At 50.4% G+C, this 16,268-nt stretch overlaps 1 protein-coding gene across 7 annotated transcripts in view; it reads right to left on the reverse strand.

The window, feature by feature from the left end:
* Positions 1-15,591, reverse strand: part of pcdh7b (protocadherin 7b) — a 72,570-nt gene extending 56,979 nt beyond the window's left edge. For 6 of the 7 annotated variants that reach the window (XM_037263159.1, XM_037263158.1, XM_037263157.1 and 3 more), the window contains exon 1: positions 11,862-15,591. In XM_037263159.1, coding sequence (XP_037119054.1) covers positions 11,862-14,933 — 3,072 coding nt within the window. In that variant the 5' untranslated portion in view covers positions 14,934-15,591. Of the gene's footprint in view, positions 1-4,625; positions 4,629-11,861 lie in introns of all 7 variants that reach the window. The other variant, XM_037263164.1, reaches the window with a different exon arrangement.
* Positions 15,592-16,268: the final 677 nt, after the last annotated feature.

Below are 16,268 nucleotides of genomic sequence, written 5' to 3' on the forward strand. Positions count from 1 at the left end.
AGACCATCCGGCAGGCATCATGAAATGCTTTGTGGGCTTAATTTATTTATTTATTTGATTATTTCAGTGAGCTGTAGAATGGGAACATTTGGAACCAAATTCCAATTTTCATGCCAATGTTTGAGCCGGCTCGCTGGGCTTTTCCGGTGAAGTCATCAATTGAGCACATCACATTCAAGCTAGCAAACGCAGTCAACTCTGTTATTTGGGTTGGAGGGCTACAATTCCATCATTGGCCAAGTCACACTTAATATAGAAAAAGACCAGGTTGCTTGCTAAAATAACTTCAAATATGATTGAGGCAACTGTGCTACGACTCGAACAAATTTCACTCTTTGAGTTAATCCCTTTGTTGTATTCTTTTGAAATGTTTGCGCAAGCTCCACAGTAGTAAACAAAAACTAGAATGTGTCCAGAGAAAATATCAAAGTATTCTTTTTATTAAAAAAAGACAACTCATCTACGCGTTGCCAACTAATGTCAGAGAGGAAAAGAGCTGATGTTTGCCATGCTACTTAGCCAGCTAGCCAGCTAGTTCTTTTTTTTAAAAAAAGCCAGTAATTTATTTATTTAACAGTTGTAGATGTTGTATTCTTTTGAAATGTTTGAGCAAGCTCCACGGTAGTAAACAAAAAAATACAATGTGTCCGCGTGAAAATGTAGAAGTATTTTCCAATAATTACGACTATGCTTTGCGAAAGAACGTCAGAGAAGAAAAGCTCTGATGTTAGCCATGCTACTTAGATAGCTAGCCAGCTAGTTATTTTAAGTAGCCTGTTATTTATTTCAACAGTTGTAGACGTGCTAACGGGTGGCGCTCTCATCAATGTGATATTGAGCCAGCTCATCTCAAATGTGTAAAGCACTTATCCTTCACTTCATTTACCCAATGTTTTGAGAAGATAAAAGCTGTGGTATGCGTAAACCTCCTCGTGCATTCTTCCTCTTTGCCATTCAACCCGTAGCGTAGCGTAGCAGAGAGCTTTGTCCTTGTTGGAAAAGCTCACATAAAGACACACTCGAGTGTGGGAAATGTTGCCTTCGTCGACATTGACGGCATAAACAGCGGCGTATCGTCGCGCGGCGTGGCAATTTGACACCAAGCACGTCCTGCCCGCAGGCCGCAGTCCGTCGTTACGCTAATGATCCAAATTGCGCCGCGGCGGAGGTGAAGCTTTTGTGTCGCTGGCCTCAGAGGAAACACGTCCTCACGCTGACAAGTTGTCAACACTTGTCGCCTGTCGGGTAACAAAGTTTGCTTGCTATTTCTGAGCCAATGGACAAAATAGCTGTCACCTTGATTTAGTTGACGGGGAAAGTTGAGCAGTGGCACCACGACAAGATTTCAAGTGTGACTGAGGTCTATAATCTTTAAAAAAAAAAATAAAATAGGGATCGAAAATTGATTCCATGAGCAGTTGTGCTTCGTACTCGTTGCAAGTTGAGATCAGGAGTCGTGTGTAGGTTGAGAAAGCACGGCTGTGTGCCTCACGGGCACCAGTCAGTCTGCGGGAGCCAAATTTCACGCTCGGTTGTCGAGAGGGAATCAAATACATTTCATAGTGTGTGGCTTCTATGCCTTTCAGATTGTCGCCTCATCAATCAACAAGCATAGACGAGGATAAGGTCAATTTCACGCGAGTACACAAAGACGTCTTTGTCGAGCTCCATCCCAAAACTTTTGGATCGCATTCGACTGCGTGCGTGCTCATCACAAAAGATCTGTCATGACAAACAGGCCCCGCCCCCACCCCCCCAAGCGTGTTTTGTTCCCTTTTGTGCTTCTTTTTAACACCGAGCCCGGTAATTAGCCGTCACTGAGAGCAATCAAAAAGCGAGAAGAGCGTGTTTTTGTTTTCCCCCCCTTTTGTCGAGGCGCCTCACGTCCTCCGTTGGCAATTTGATTCCGAGCGTCAAATTCGCTCGTTCCTTCACAAAACCGGCTGGATGAGTTTCCGGTGGGTGTCGTTGGCATTTAAGCGCCGCCTCTTTCCTCTTAAACAGACCCGAGTGAAGTGCTCAAAGGTCACAGTCGGCGACGAGACTTTGTGCCACCAGGCACAACTTTGCCGTTTTCCCGCCGCCTGTCACGTAAAAGCGAAACGAAAAAAAAGTTTGATTGCTCCAGCTCAGACAGATGGTGCTCCCGAGGTGCTTCTGCTGCGAGTTATTGTCAATCCTCTTGTAAATGTAACGAAAACAACACGACAGAAGCCGTTTTTTTGCCGATTCAAAAGCCGATAAAATGTCGTCCATCGCATCCACAGGCAAAGGCGTGCTCGGCGGCGTGATGCGAATGAAGTCGCACCATCTCCAGCTCGGAGGCCGTATATCGAAAGCCGTTAGGTATACGAGAGCTCCTCTTTATGTCTGATAAAAGGCCGGCGATGCCGGGAACAGCCGTCTAGACGGGGCCCGGAGAGCGAGGCTGCGCCGGAGAGCCAGGTGCTCTATCTAAACGCTCCCATCAGAGATTGGACTTGGCGCTTGTTTGAATAACATTCAAACACGAAGGCCTGCTGTTTATCCAACATCGATTCCCCGCCCCCAACATCCATTATGGCTTGATGGGAGCAGCGAGCGTTGTCAGTAACGGCCATTACTGGAAATCCATAGCTGATGCCTTCCCCTGTATGAATGCTCGTTGTAAAACTTCAATATGGGAGGAGCGCGGCTGGTCATTGTAGCCTCAAGAATGGATGAGCTGTTATTTATTCCGGAAGATTGATGGACGGACAGACGGAGGCCTTTGTCCATGGCCAGGACGGGGACAGAGGGACGATGATATTATGAATGAGGACAGCTTGACGATGACCCCAAGGATGAAAATATTGATAAATTGCCCAACTCTGCGTCTGTGATTAGCTCATTTAGCTGATTTGAGCTAACGCTAGCTAGGAGCAGCCCTAAATTAGCAACAAGCGTCGTCGTCTCCCGGGACGTATCTCCATTTGGGCCGGAATGGCAAGCGTGACCCTCATCTCGACGCTCCTCACCTCAAACTAATTAAATCAGGCAGCTGCTTGAGATAGGAAGGGAAGATGTGCTCATGTGCGTTTTCAACCAGGAGTTTCAAATCTTTCCATGCGGGATAAAATTGACGTATTTACTGCACAATTTGATTTGTGCTTAATTCTCAGTCCACAGCTTGCTATCAATGCGCCACTGTGCTCTTCTCCAGAAACAATATCTAAAAAAAAAAAAAAAAATGTCACAAGGTGACCTCTGTCCAGGATAAATGCTTCCTATTAGGGCTCATTGGAAAATGTAGTTCGCCACCCACGTTGGTGCTTCAAACCAAAATGGCCGACTTCCTGTTCATTCCTTGAGACTTTTTTTGCGCATCCTTTCAACTAACTGATGCTCGAAGCCCTTTGTTCCCAACTTTGCCGAACTTTTAGGGACAATTTCAGTTTTGAGGTTGTTCAAATTGCGACGGCTCGATGCCCTGATGCAATCGTCACCTTCCGGGTGGAGGTTACGAGCCGTCTCTGTCAATACAAAACCTACTTGGAATTCATTGTAGTGAAGGCTGTTTGCCAAAGTGTCAGTTGACTGTGAAAGTATTTGACTAAGTCTGGATTGTAGGCCCTTCAAGTAGTTAAGTCAACACCTCTGCAGGGTGTGTCCTTGACAGTTTTCCTTTTGGGGAAGGCATCCGGGGAATGTGTTTTTTAGTCAATGCATATGTCACGAAAGGGCGGGGCTTTGTGTGATGTCATCACTTCCAGGAACCGCATCAAAAAGGTATTTTTTTAAAAATTTCAATTCCATACCCAGAAGGTGCAAGGAGCCGAGAGCGGCGCAGGGAAATGTGATTAGCAAGCAGGTCGGCTTCAATCTGATGAAGCGTAGAAGCTCGGCGTCCTTGGATTTCGAAAGCCGTCGACGTTTTATTCACACGAGTCGTATTTCCGGGCATCCTTCAAACGCGCTGTCGAAAAAGCACGGGCGCCGCCGGAAACAACGCGCCTCGGCGTGACTGCTACATAAAGGTGCGAGTGATGCATTGTGGCGACGGGAAAGGGGAGGGGGCGGGCGACACGGTGTTTACCTTGCATCAGCACAATGACAACAAGAAAGGCGGCGGGAAGAGGGAGGAGGGAGGAGGGCCGCCTTTGTGCGGCAGCGCACGCCTAGACACGAAAAGGGAGTGACAAGTTTGAAAAATTGGCAAGCGGGCAGCCGCTCCTCGGGGCTCGGCACTCTTTGAAAAGGCCCCGTGAAAAATGGCCGTGCGATTCTAGCGCGTCGTGTGTTGTCGGTCCACACCCCCTCCCCGCACACCGCTAGCTTCCTCGTATCCTCATCATCTCGCTCGGGGAAGACCGACGGCGGTCCCACCTGCGAATAGTGCAGATTTATCCCGGCTAATTGGCCAAGACATGCATTGTGGTGTAAATATGTCGAGTCGACCACAAAAAAGCTTCAGGCTATCTTTAGCTGCAGCTTCAGATTTTTAATGTCTCTCCTTTCCGCTACTGCTCTTCCTTTTTTTTTTTTTTTTTTTTTTAAATCTTTGACGCCTTTCAATTCAACTTCACATTGATCAAATCGGTTACTATTTTTTCTGAAGAGTAAGAATCACTTGCAGCGCATCGCATCAACAGTCAGCCTTGACCCACCATCTTGATGCAAGTTTAATCATATCAAGCTCAATATGATGCGTTCAAAGGCGGCGCTCAGAAATTTTCAGGAGCGGCTGAGCTACGCTGGAAGGATGGCCTTGAGTTGGAAAGATGATTTTTAACTGACTTTCCAGCCTCCTTTTAATGGAATTTAGTACCTGTAAAAAACAAAACGGCACTTTCAAAACAAAATGGCCGACTTCCTGTTTACGTTCCGACCTCTCGGCTCAAGTTCGCCCTTTTCCACGCTCTCGCCATTGTTTTCATTCGGTATAGACGTCTTTGGCCGCTTATCTCTTTCCACGCCTCGGCGGCTGTTGAAGATATTTTCAGCGGGGTGCTTAGGACTTTTCAGAGATGTCGAAGCCAGATGGAAAAATAGTCCGAGAGGCCCTCACGAAAACATCAGTTCCTCTGCGGCGGTAACCGGCCGCCTCTGTCATAACAGACAAAGGATGCCAGCGAACGATCCGGACTGGATCCCGTGGAGACGCTCATTGATGTTCCGTCATTGTCTAATTTGATCTCGGGGAGCCGGAAGTCTAAAAGAAGGGAGGGTAGTGAATTAGGACTCGCGACGGGAGCTTCGACACGGCGACGAGATGAGCCCCCGTCGTGGCCGAACGAGCGGCGCCAATTTAGTGTCGAGGGACTTGGGCGTTTGAAATGTTCCCGCTTCCCCAGGTGGCTTTATAACAAGATTTGAGCGGAACGCCGTGTTCCTGCGACTCATCCAAGCCAAGGCCAACTTGTTAGTGTGCTGAGGGGGGGGGGGTGCGTCTCTGAGCGATGCTTTGGGCATTGATGGGAGCTGTTAAATTGCTTCACCCCCCCCCCCCCCCAAAAGAAAATCCAGGCATACTGCCATGGGAGAAGTAAACGGTGGGTGGATTGGTGGGTGGGGGATATGTCGCGCTAGATTGCCATAGTAACAATGGATCGCCCACTAAGGATTCCTGGGCAAACACGGGCATGCGACTGAGGACCATCGCCAGAATCCCCCCCCCCCCCCGCTTCTTCAAACAAAACCATGTTGGCACTGATAATGCTCACGATTTAAACATAAACGACAAGGGCTCTGATTGTCGTGTCGCGATTCTCGACGAGAGGAGTTAAGAAAAGCTCATTCAAAGGAGTCTGCGCACACATGCGCGCACGCCCTGACATAAATCTGAGGCCCAAAAAAAAAAAAGGAAGCCGAGGGAGGTGGCCAGATTTGCGTGTTAAGCACATTTGCGCCGACATCAAACAATCAGCCGCCGATCGGCTCGGCGGGGCCAAAGTAATCGGAGCTGCTCAAACATTTGCCGCGGAATCCCGATGACGGCAAACGTCTGACCGAGCGACCGGGGAGCTCCAATATACACAGTGAAATGTCACCCGGGCTGCCGCTTAGCCGTCCGTCAAAGTTGCCCCAAAAGCAGAAGGGCGCCGCCTCTTGCTACTGCTATTGCTTGTTTATTTATTTGATCTATTTAATTTATGTAATGAATTTAATTGATTCAATTCATTTATTTATTCGTTTATTTATTTATTTACATCTATCTATCTGTCTGTTTATTTCTATCCATCTATCCATCCATCCATCCATCTGCATTTTGAATGGCAACTGTTGATGTTGGCCATTTTTTAATGGTACCTGGCACAAAAAGTCAAATCTGCTCGAGTCATTCTTATCATCGCCGACCCGCACCAGGCGCGCTAATTTGACGGACGGCGTCGTTAACCCTGCCCGCGACAACAGTCTGGATTTCCACAAACGAGGCGGTTCCCACCGCCGCATCCAGACTCATTTACAAGCGAGTGTTGCACACGACCAATCGAGGCTAAATGAAGCGTGGCAAAGAGCAATATTTCTGCCGGGATTAGAACAGGCCACCCGCCCACCAACAATTGTCTTTTCTTCCCATCCAAAATGGCCGCCGTGCTCCATCCCGGCGGTCGGGTTGATTTACCGCTTGTTGCTAAGGACTTTGTTGCCGGGGAGAGCGAGCGCGACTCTCTTGAGATGGCGCAAAGAGTAAAAGGTGATATCAAAGCTAAATCCCAAACTAGTGGGCAAGATGCCGCAAATCCCACGCCTGGAGCCAAACTTCACGTCTGGAGTCATTCGATCCATTTGTCTGACGAGAGGCGGAATTAGAGAAGCTTCCGCTTGCCAAAAAGAATACACGTGACCTTTTTGAGCCTTTCGACAACTTTTTGTGCCCACTTTCGGTTCAAAACTTGGATCTCTTTTATTGGACACAAACCAGCCAAAAGCAATTCAAGCCTGAGCTTTTTCAACTCATATCATGTTCTGTTTTTTTTCTTGGTTTTGTCCTAGCGCAAATTAGCATTTATGAGGCATATTTTGGAGCAACAACAAAATGGCCTATCCTACTTCTGGCAGACTTAAGCCCCGCCTCCGACTACCTACTTGTCAGGGCCAGATAGTCATTCAGACCTGACCAACGGCGTTTCTTGGGCAGACACCTGACGCACACACGCCTGCCTTCTCATATTCATGCAGGATATTAAAAGGCTCTCAGGCGTGTCGCGGGATGGATGATGGAGCGGCGGCACGGCACGGGGCCGTTCCCTCGCACGATACGCTCCCACTGTACTGTACAACCCTAGCGCGGATATTTCTGCTCGGGCCCGCCTCCAGGCTTTGATGGATGGCGCCTCCTGCTTCATACACGCGTAATTTCATTTGGGGGGCGGGGCACCAAAACCAAGGGCGGGGAGGGGGGTGATACAAGTGGTCTTGTCGTGGCTGTTGGTTTTCTGCCGCTTAGCTAATATTCGGAGTGTGTTCATGAAAGGCGCTGCAAATGTAAAGCTTGTGAATGCATTATTTATCTCCAGCCAGACATGAATGTGTCTCATAAAGTGGCTGGATTTCAGGAATTGTTAATATTTCAGATCTGTTGCATTACAAAGGAGGAAGGTCAAAGTCGGGCGGGGGCTGCTATTGCGTAGGAACAGGTGCTGTCACAGATGTAAGGAAATCAATGTGAACCTGAACCCAGGGTGAAGGTTGCAGTTTTTTTTTTCTCAGCCAGTACCCACGGCATTACGTTTTTCTCCTGTTCAAAGTCACTTTGCTAACATACGGCGGCGTTTGATTTGTGAAAGCCAAAAGTTTGCCCAATCGCGACCCAACTCGCTAGCGTCCTTCCCCAAAAGCGAACAATGACATCGTCTTCACCTCTCCTCCCACGTTAGCTCAAGCGACTGACAGAATCCAGAAGAGCGACATTTTCAGACAGCAGACCGCCCGAGGCCTTTTTGTACAAAATCGTCAGACTACAATCAGGCCCGAGTCGGCCAGACATGTTTTTTTTTTTTGCAATTTTGATGAGGTACACACAAAAGCGCCGGGTGCCCATTAGTCACACAAACAAGCCCGACGTCTGATCCGTGTTGCAACGCGCCGGGTCGACAGGCAACAATTCCCCCGAGTCGGAGACGCGGCGCAGCTTAAGTGATGTTCCCATCCAGCCGGCTTGAACTCCTGAAGTCGATACGGGACGACAGCGCCGGGAAAGGGCCTAGATGGGCGTAAGCGCATGGTAAAAACCCCGAGAGCCTTGTAGAAGTCAATTTGCCGTACAAATTCCCGGCTAACAATGGCCGCGGATAAACAAAGCGTGCCATACGGCGGATGGACGGCGACGTGAAATCAAATTCCACGTTTGATGGCGACAAATTGAAAGGAGCGTCGGCGCCGAGGTGGCATCCCCCACGCTCCGAAGTGGCTTCCCGTTTCAAAGCTCTTCTCTCGGTATCGTTCTTATCTTGACAGGTGTCGAGAGAGCGAGCAGCTCCTTCAATCACGAGTGGAATTTTTTGTCGTCATTCTGAGAGGAATCTCGAGCTCGCCGGCGCATTTATCTTAGGCGGGGAAGAAGGCTGAAAGGAAAGACAACGCTTTGTTTTTCATCATGAGAAAAAAAATGGGCCGTTTGGCTCCAGCCGTCAAGCTCAAGGTCCGCAGGCAACAGCTACAATTTTTCCAAACCAAACGCAGAGGCATTTTTGTAACATGACTTTGGAACTTCATTTGTTTGGTCATCTGGATGTTCTGCACCGCAGTATCAAGCATTGATTGAATTGATCGCTGATAGATCCATTTGGCTTCAGCGGGCCAAGGATGACAAAAAATGGGCCAATCCAAACTTCTTGTCTCCTCTTTTCCTTTGCCGACCAGCGGTTGGCGGAACTCAGCCGACCCGACACGACGCCGGCGAGGAGAATGAAACTCGAGAGCTCCTGTGGAATCTCTTGTTTAGCAACTAATTGGACTTGATGAGTGACTGACTGCCCCAGCTGAGCCTGTGAGCCAGCCTGGGAATCTTAAAAGTCACTAATGGTTTTTCTTTTGCAACAACTTGAGCCTCTCTGGAATGTCTCCACATCCACAGATTGGATGGGAACCAAGTCAAGGTTTTATCCAGCGCTTTCTCAAAATCTCTGTGAGAGTGCCATTCCTTCTCTCTCTCTCATTTTATTTTATTTATTTATTTATTTTTACTTAATTTTTTTTCTTTTTTTTATAGACAGATGCACAGTATGCTGTCAAGTGGCTCTGGATACGGTTCAAGCAAAATAACGACGACACGCGGTCTTGCTGTTAGCACCGTCGCGTTGCTCAGTTGTGGCTTGTGGTCATTAGCTTCGCCTTTCCGTTAGCTGAGTGAACGGCATTTTTACAAAGATTTTTGCCTTATTCTAACAGTTTATACCACCAACATTCAAACTCATGGAATTGATTCATTCAGGAGGAAAATATCCATTTGTTTTTGGGTGCAATTAAACACCCTTCCACTAGATGGCAGACATCCGTTTACACGTTTTTTTTAACGATCATTGTTGAGAAAGTGCGTCAAAGTGAGACTTTGTTTGGTAGACCACCACAGATGACCACCGCAGGCAAAGGCGCACATTTCCATCTTGGCCTCCTGCGAATGTTTACATGGCTACAAATGCAATTCAGATGGTTGAGCTTATGTCGCAGCAGGGAAGGAAGGCCCGAGCGTTGGGAAAGTGACCGACCGCAAGGTTAAAAGTCCAGTCGGGCTCACCGCGTTGGCCCTGAGGCGAGAAATCCTGCGTGTGTCTGTGTTTGTCTGTCTGTCTGTCTGTCTGTGTGTGTCTGTTTTTCTGTGTGTGTGTCTGTCTGTGTGTGTGAGTGATAGCTTGCGCGCACGCGCGCGTGTGTGTGCCTATTACAAACTGCTGAGGATTAAGAGATCCTCGCGAGGTGCGACGATAAAAGCGAATCCGATGACCTTTGATAATTTGACGCTTAAGCGATTTAAAACCCTCGCCACATTACGGCTCGCCCTGCATTGTTTTCACAACGGAGAAAAAAAAAAAAGAAAGAAGCTCCGCCAAGAATAGTAAAGTTAAAAGTCCGGCAAGGTACACACAATGAAGACGAGGAGGCGGCTAAGTGTGAAGACGCTGTGTTAATATTTTATCATCCGGAGTGGCGGGAAGTGTCCGGATGGCTTGCTTTGGAACGAAGAGGCTAAAAAGAGATGATAAACCCGCACGGTTGCCTGGTTACCCACTTGGCCAGGTTGCCTGTACAATTATGGAAAGATCAGCAGGACTAGGGGGACAGAGAAAAGAAACCCCATACCAAGAGGTTACAGTGAATGGTTGGTATTATACCACCTACCCCCCCCTCCTCCCCCGTCTCCCTCCCCGAGGGCCTTTGTCGGAACAGTAGGGGCCTTTCTCTCTACCTTCTAACAGGGGCGTCTTTCTTGCGCCGCTTTCTATCTCTTCCCAATGACAAGCCGGTGGGGGGGGGGAGTGATGGCTGGAAAAGCCATCAACTGCAAAATGGTTCTATACACGGTAAATACTTCAAATAGTCATGACCTCGCCACTTCAAACAATTCACCTGAAATGTAAAATACAAAGATAGCCTGCCATCATACAGGCGGTGGCTATTAGGGACGCTGTGGCGACAAATGCGGAGAGAGAGAGAGAGCGAGCGAGGCGGTAAATAATTATATAAGTGGAGCACAGTGACACGCAATACAATGCGGAGGATAGAGTGCCCTTTTAATTATGCAAGAGACATCCAAAAGCAACAGCGCTCGACATCCTCCGGGGAAGTAGCTGGCCAAATAGACACGCCGGGAGTGTTGAGATGACAATTACTAGTGAAGGGGGAGATATATGCATATATATAAATGTATATACATGGGAAAAAAATATATAAAATATATATAAAATATTTATATATATATATATATATATATATATATATATATATATGTGTGTATATCTATATATATATATATGTGTATATATATATATATATATATATATATATGTATATATATATATATATATATATATATATATATTTTATACGCACACACAGCATTAGAGATACCCCGCACAGGGCTGAAAAAAGATATACTCGATGTCAAGTAAAAGCAGCAGAAAAGGATCAATAATTCATTTCTCTGCCTAATCAAGCCCAACGAAGCACCTCAGCAAATCACCCGACTCTTTTTCTCTTGTCGTACCTCCTCGTTTTCATGCTGGTCCAAAAGATTTTTTTTTTCCCTCCTTTTTTTTTGTGAGGAAGCAAACAGAAGGGAGTTAAGCCTCGCCGGAGGGCAGAGGAGACAAGAAAAGAGGTTCGGGAAAGAGATAAAGTAAGACACAGCATGGACGGTGATGGAAAGGAAAACGTACAAATGGAATCTGGGCGGAACGGAAGACGCGGCGGGACGTTGACGTGACCCGATGACCAGATTCTGCCTCTTGTTGGACGGTAACAAAGCATGTTTGCTCTTCTACCTGCCTTCGCTTTCTACGAGAAGAAAAGGCCGCCTTGTCAGAAGCGGCGAGTCGACACCCCCACTCGCCCCGCCCCCCACCCTCTGGGATGAATTAACCCCTAACCAAAGGCTTACGCGAGCTGTCTGCAGTCCTCCCGACACATTAGCGGCGAGTGAAAAAAAAAGTTCAAGCTGGGGCCTCGAGTGGTCACAAGGAATGAGCTCATCGGAACCATTACGGCCCCTTTCAATATTGCATGTGAATGGCACTCCAAACCAAAACAGATCAATACCGCTAACTTGACACACATTAGCACGCTAAAGGCAACACGACTACTGAGACTCGCCCTGTCAGAAGGCATTACGCCGCACAAAACAGCGAGAGGAGGAAAGAGAATACGTTGAAGAGCGAGCGGAACACGCAGACGCGTGTCCTCACCTGTTTGTTGTACTTGTTGATGGTCTGACTGCTGTAGTCGGAGCAGTGGTCCGATCCCAGCGAAATGTTATCTCCGGTGCCGACGAAGGTATTGGCCGGGGGCAGGTCCTGAACCGCCTGGTGCTTTTTGCCGGCGGTGGGCGACTGAGGGTGCAGCTGGACGGTGGGCAGCGGCGAGCTGGATTTGTAGTGGCGGGCCAGATCCGGGCTACCCGGGCCTCCGTTGACCGAGCGGTAGCGGCCCATGCCGGGGCTGTCCGACAGCTTCTCGTTGACGCCGTCGTAGCGCTGGCCGTTGGGTTTGGAGGCTTCCACCGTGACGATGCTGCTGTAGAGCGGCTGCTTGGACTTCTGCTTGCGCTTGTCTTTCTTGGGTTTCTTGGACTTGTCGTGCGGCTGCGGCGTGAAGAAGTCCTCGTGGTCCTTCTTGCCGGCCTCGTAGCCGTTCTTGTTCTTGGGGCGGCAGTAGCGGGCCGTGACCACCACCAGGATGATGAGGATGACCGTGACGATTCCCGAGACCACGCCGATGACGATGCTCAGGCGTTGTTTGCTCAGGTCGTAGTTGGGGTCGCCGGCGATGTTGGTGTTGAGGGAGGTGCTCAAGCTCCTGGCCACCTGCGCCTCCACCACGGTGGAGTTGGAAAGCGTCTCGTTGACGTAGACGTGGACCAGCGCCGTGCTGCTCTGGGAGGGCTGCCCGCTGTCGTTGACCCGGACCACCAAGCGGTGCAGTCCGTAGTGCTTCTGCTCCAGCTTCGCCACCAGCGAGATCACGCCGGTGCCGCCGTCGATCTCAAAGAGACGGAAGGGGTTCCCGCCCACGATGCTGTAGTTGAGGTCGGCGTTGATGCCCGTGTCGCTGTCGGTGGCGATGACCGTCCTCACCACCGTTCGGATGTTGCTGGAAGGCGGGAGGAGGGTGTAGGAGCTGTTGATTGGGAAGGTGACGCCGGGCGCATTGTCGTTATCGTCCATGACGAACAGAGAGACGGTGGCGGTGGCCGAGCGGGGCGGGTCGCCCCCGTCCACCGCCTTCACGCGGAACGTGTACGTGGTCTTCTGCTCCCTGTCGAACGACAGTGTGGAGAAAATGGTGCCCGTGTCGTTCTCGATGGAAAAGATCTCCTCCTCCTCCTCGACGTACAGGCTCATTTCGGCGTTCTGCCCTTTATCCGCATCGATGACCGTAACCATGCCGACCGGGCTGTTCGGCTCGAGGTTCTCCTTGACGTAGAAGGTAAACACGTCCTGCATGAACTTGGGCTCGTTGTCATTTTTGTCCGCCACCAGGACGACCACGGTGGCCGAGCCTTGCAAGGTGTTGACGCCCTTGTCTCTCGCTATCACCTTGAATTCGTAGCGCTCGCTTTGCTCCCGGTCCAAGATGGCGTTGACCCGGATGTCGCCGCTGTCTGCGTCGACGGAGAAAATCCCGTTGACGGACGGGTCCAGGGAATAGCTGATTTCGGCATTCTTGCCGCTGTCGGCGTCACTGGCGCTCACCGTGGTCACCCGCTCGCCGGGGGCGTTGTTTTCCGAAAACGACACCTCCACCACGTTCAGGCCGAAGACGGGGGCGTTGTCGTTGGTGTCGGCCACCTTGACCACCAGCGAGTTGTTGCTCGCCAGGCTGGGGCTGCCCGAGTCCACCGCCACAATGACCACGTTGTACTCCTGCACGGCCTCGTAGTCCAGCAGCGCCGAGGTGTGGAGGAAGTATTTCTTTTTGTTTTGCTCGCCTTCCATCTCGCTGGCCGGCTTGAGCTGGAAGGGCACATCGCCCACCACCGTGCAGGTCACGATGCCGTTCTCGCCCTGGTCGCGGTCCGACACCTGCACCAGGGCGATGGGCGTGTCCACCACCACGTCCTCGGCCACGTTGGCCACGCCGTCCTTGAGGAAAATGCGTCCGATCTTGCGGATCTCGATGGCGGGAACGTTGTCGTTCTCGTCCTTGATGTTCAGCACCACGGTGGCCTTGTCCATTTTGGGCGGCTGGCCTCGGTCGCGGGCCATCACCGTGAACCTCAGCTGGCTCACCTCTTCGCGGTCGATGCGGTGCAGCACGCTCAGCCACCCGGTGCTCTCGTCCAACCTCAGCAGCCTCCGCACGGACTCGGTGGCCGCCCCGAACACGTACTCGATTTGACCGTTGACCCCCACGTCGGCGTCGGCCGCCTTGAGCTGCAGAATGGGGGCGCCGGGGGAGCTGTTCTCCAGCAAGTCGGCCTCGTACACGCTCTTCTCGAAGCGGGGGCTGTTGTCGTTCACGTCGGTGATCATCACTCTCAGGATGGCCTGGGAGGAACGCGGGGGATCGCCCCCGTCCCTCACCCGCAGCGTCAGCTCGTAGGAGTCCCTCTGCTCCCGATCCAGCGCCCCTTTGATGATGAGCTGGGGCTGCTTCTCGCCGTCAGTGGTGTCAGCGACTTGCAGCTCAAAAACACCGCCGCCCCTGCCGGCGCCCTCGTCGAATCGCCTCTTCCCCGAGTACGGGTCTCCCGAGGCGCGCCTGGAGCTCTCGCCGGCGTCCTGAATGAGCTCGTACCTCTCGATCCCGTTCCTGCCGAAATCCCGATCGGTGGCCGTGGGCAGCAGGTAAAGGGTTCCGATGGGTCTGTTTTCCTCCACCGACAGCGTCAGCACCGGCGAGGGGAAAGAAGGAGTGTTGTCGTTGATGTCTGAGATGATGACCTTTCCCTCAAAGAGGTCAACCCAGCTCTGGGCCGGTCCGATGACGGACACCTCGAAATCGATGAAGCACTCGTTCTCGTCGAAAATCATCTGGCACTGCTGTAATTTCTCCCGGTCGATCCGTCTCTCGTTGGTGGCCAGCTCGCCCGTGATGTTGTCGATCTTGAAAAAATCCGAGCCGGACTCCAGCGTGAACGTCACCTCGCCGGAGCCCGCCACGATGCCCAGGTCGGCGGCCACGTTGCCCACCCGCACGTCCGGCTGTCCCTCCTCTGCCAGGCGGTAGCGGAACACCTGCTTGGCGGCGGGCTGGTGCACAAACTGCAGGATGAGCATGCAGTAGTATAAATAGTCCACTGCGCCAGTAGTCCTCATTGCTCCCTTGTCAAAGTGTCCGACAAAATGACCACCAAAAAAAAAATAAAAAATCACTGTAGTCGACTGGATGTTGGAATCAAACGACTTCTTCTACATCACTCCTGCTGCAGTGGAAGGCAGCAAGTTTCCCCTCTCTCTCTCTCTCGCTCTCCGTCTTTATGAATTTAAATGACGCCTCAGCTGTGCTTGTAGGAAAGGGGAGAAGAAAAAAAAAAAACCTCGATGCACCACTGAATTTTCACGCGCGTAAAAAGCGCCAGCAGTAAGTGCAAGCTGTTCGCATTGTCACTCACGTTCTTCTGCGCGGGATCGCTCCTCTCAGTATTCCTCTGCGCCGCGATATGTCCACGCGAGTCAGTGAAAAGTGTGGAAGGAGGCAAAAGGGGGGGACGGACGGGCGACAAAAGAAACCAACCACCTTGCTCAGGCTGCTCTCATCCTGCAAGTCACTTAGTTGTGTTTCCTGGCGCGACGCGGCTCCACGCGCATAAAAAAGAAAAACGACTGGAGTGGTACAAAAAAGAAAAGCGGCAAAATAGATGTAAATCCGTTTTTTGTTTTTTATTGGATTCCTTAGCGAATGCCGGGACCTGTCCACTTGCCTGCAGACGTGTGTCGGCTGCAGCCTCTCTCTGCAGCACCCGGAGAGAGACGCGCAAATGATATTCTCTCTTTCTCGCTCGCTCGCTCGCTCGCTCTCACTCTCTCTACCTCACTCACTAACTCACCCCCACCTCTCCAGTAACGTAAGCAGGCGCGCGCTTGGGCCAGGCGTTCTGGTTCGGGGGTTGCGATTTTGTTACGCTGGGCAGCGGAACATACTTGAATGCATTTAATTTCTTTTTTTCTTCTTCAAGTGGAGGCTTTTTAATTATGACGCTGTCAAGTGGCGGGACAGGCACCAGACTGCGTGCACATAAAAAGACACAAAAAGGAGGGGGTCGGGGCAGGGGGGTGTTCAGGGTGACGCTCCACTTGCGGCACTGTAGCGACTTGAAGTGAGTTGAAATTCCCGTTGTGCGCAAAACTGATGCGAGGACAGGAGATGCAGAGCAAACGGGATTGTGCCTGGATTCCAGCAGTGCTTGTTCCTTACTAACTTGCGCCCTCTATCGTCCGATCGTAAAATAACACGAGGGGCTTGAACAGCAGCAAGCATCATAAGGGCTTGAGACGACTTGGTGTTATTTTTATATTTCTTATAAATCCATTGTTGTTAATTTTGGAACAATTCATGTCCCAGCTAGTGTTGTCACACGTTTCAGCTCCATTACGCCCAATATTTCAAAACATATAATAAGCCTGTGAGGTTTTTTTTTTTCTTTTAAATAT

The sequence above is a fragment of the Syngnathus acus genome, chromosome 10 (assembly GCF_901709675.1).
Source record: "Syngnathus acus chromosome 10, fSynAcu1.2, whole genome shotgun sequence".
NCBI lineage: Eukaryota > Metazoa > Chordata > Actinopteri > Syngnathiformes > Syngnathidae > Syngnathus > Syngnathus acus.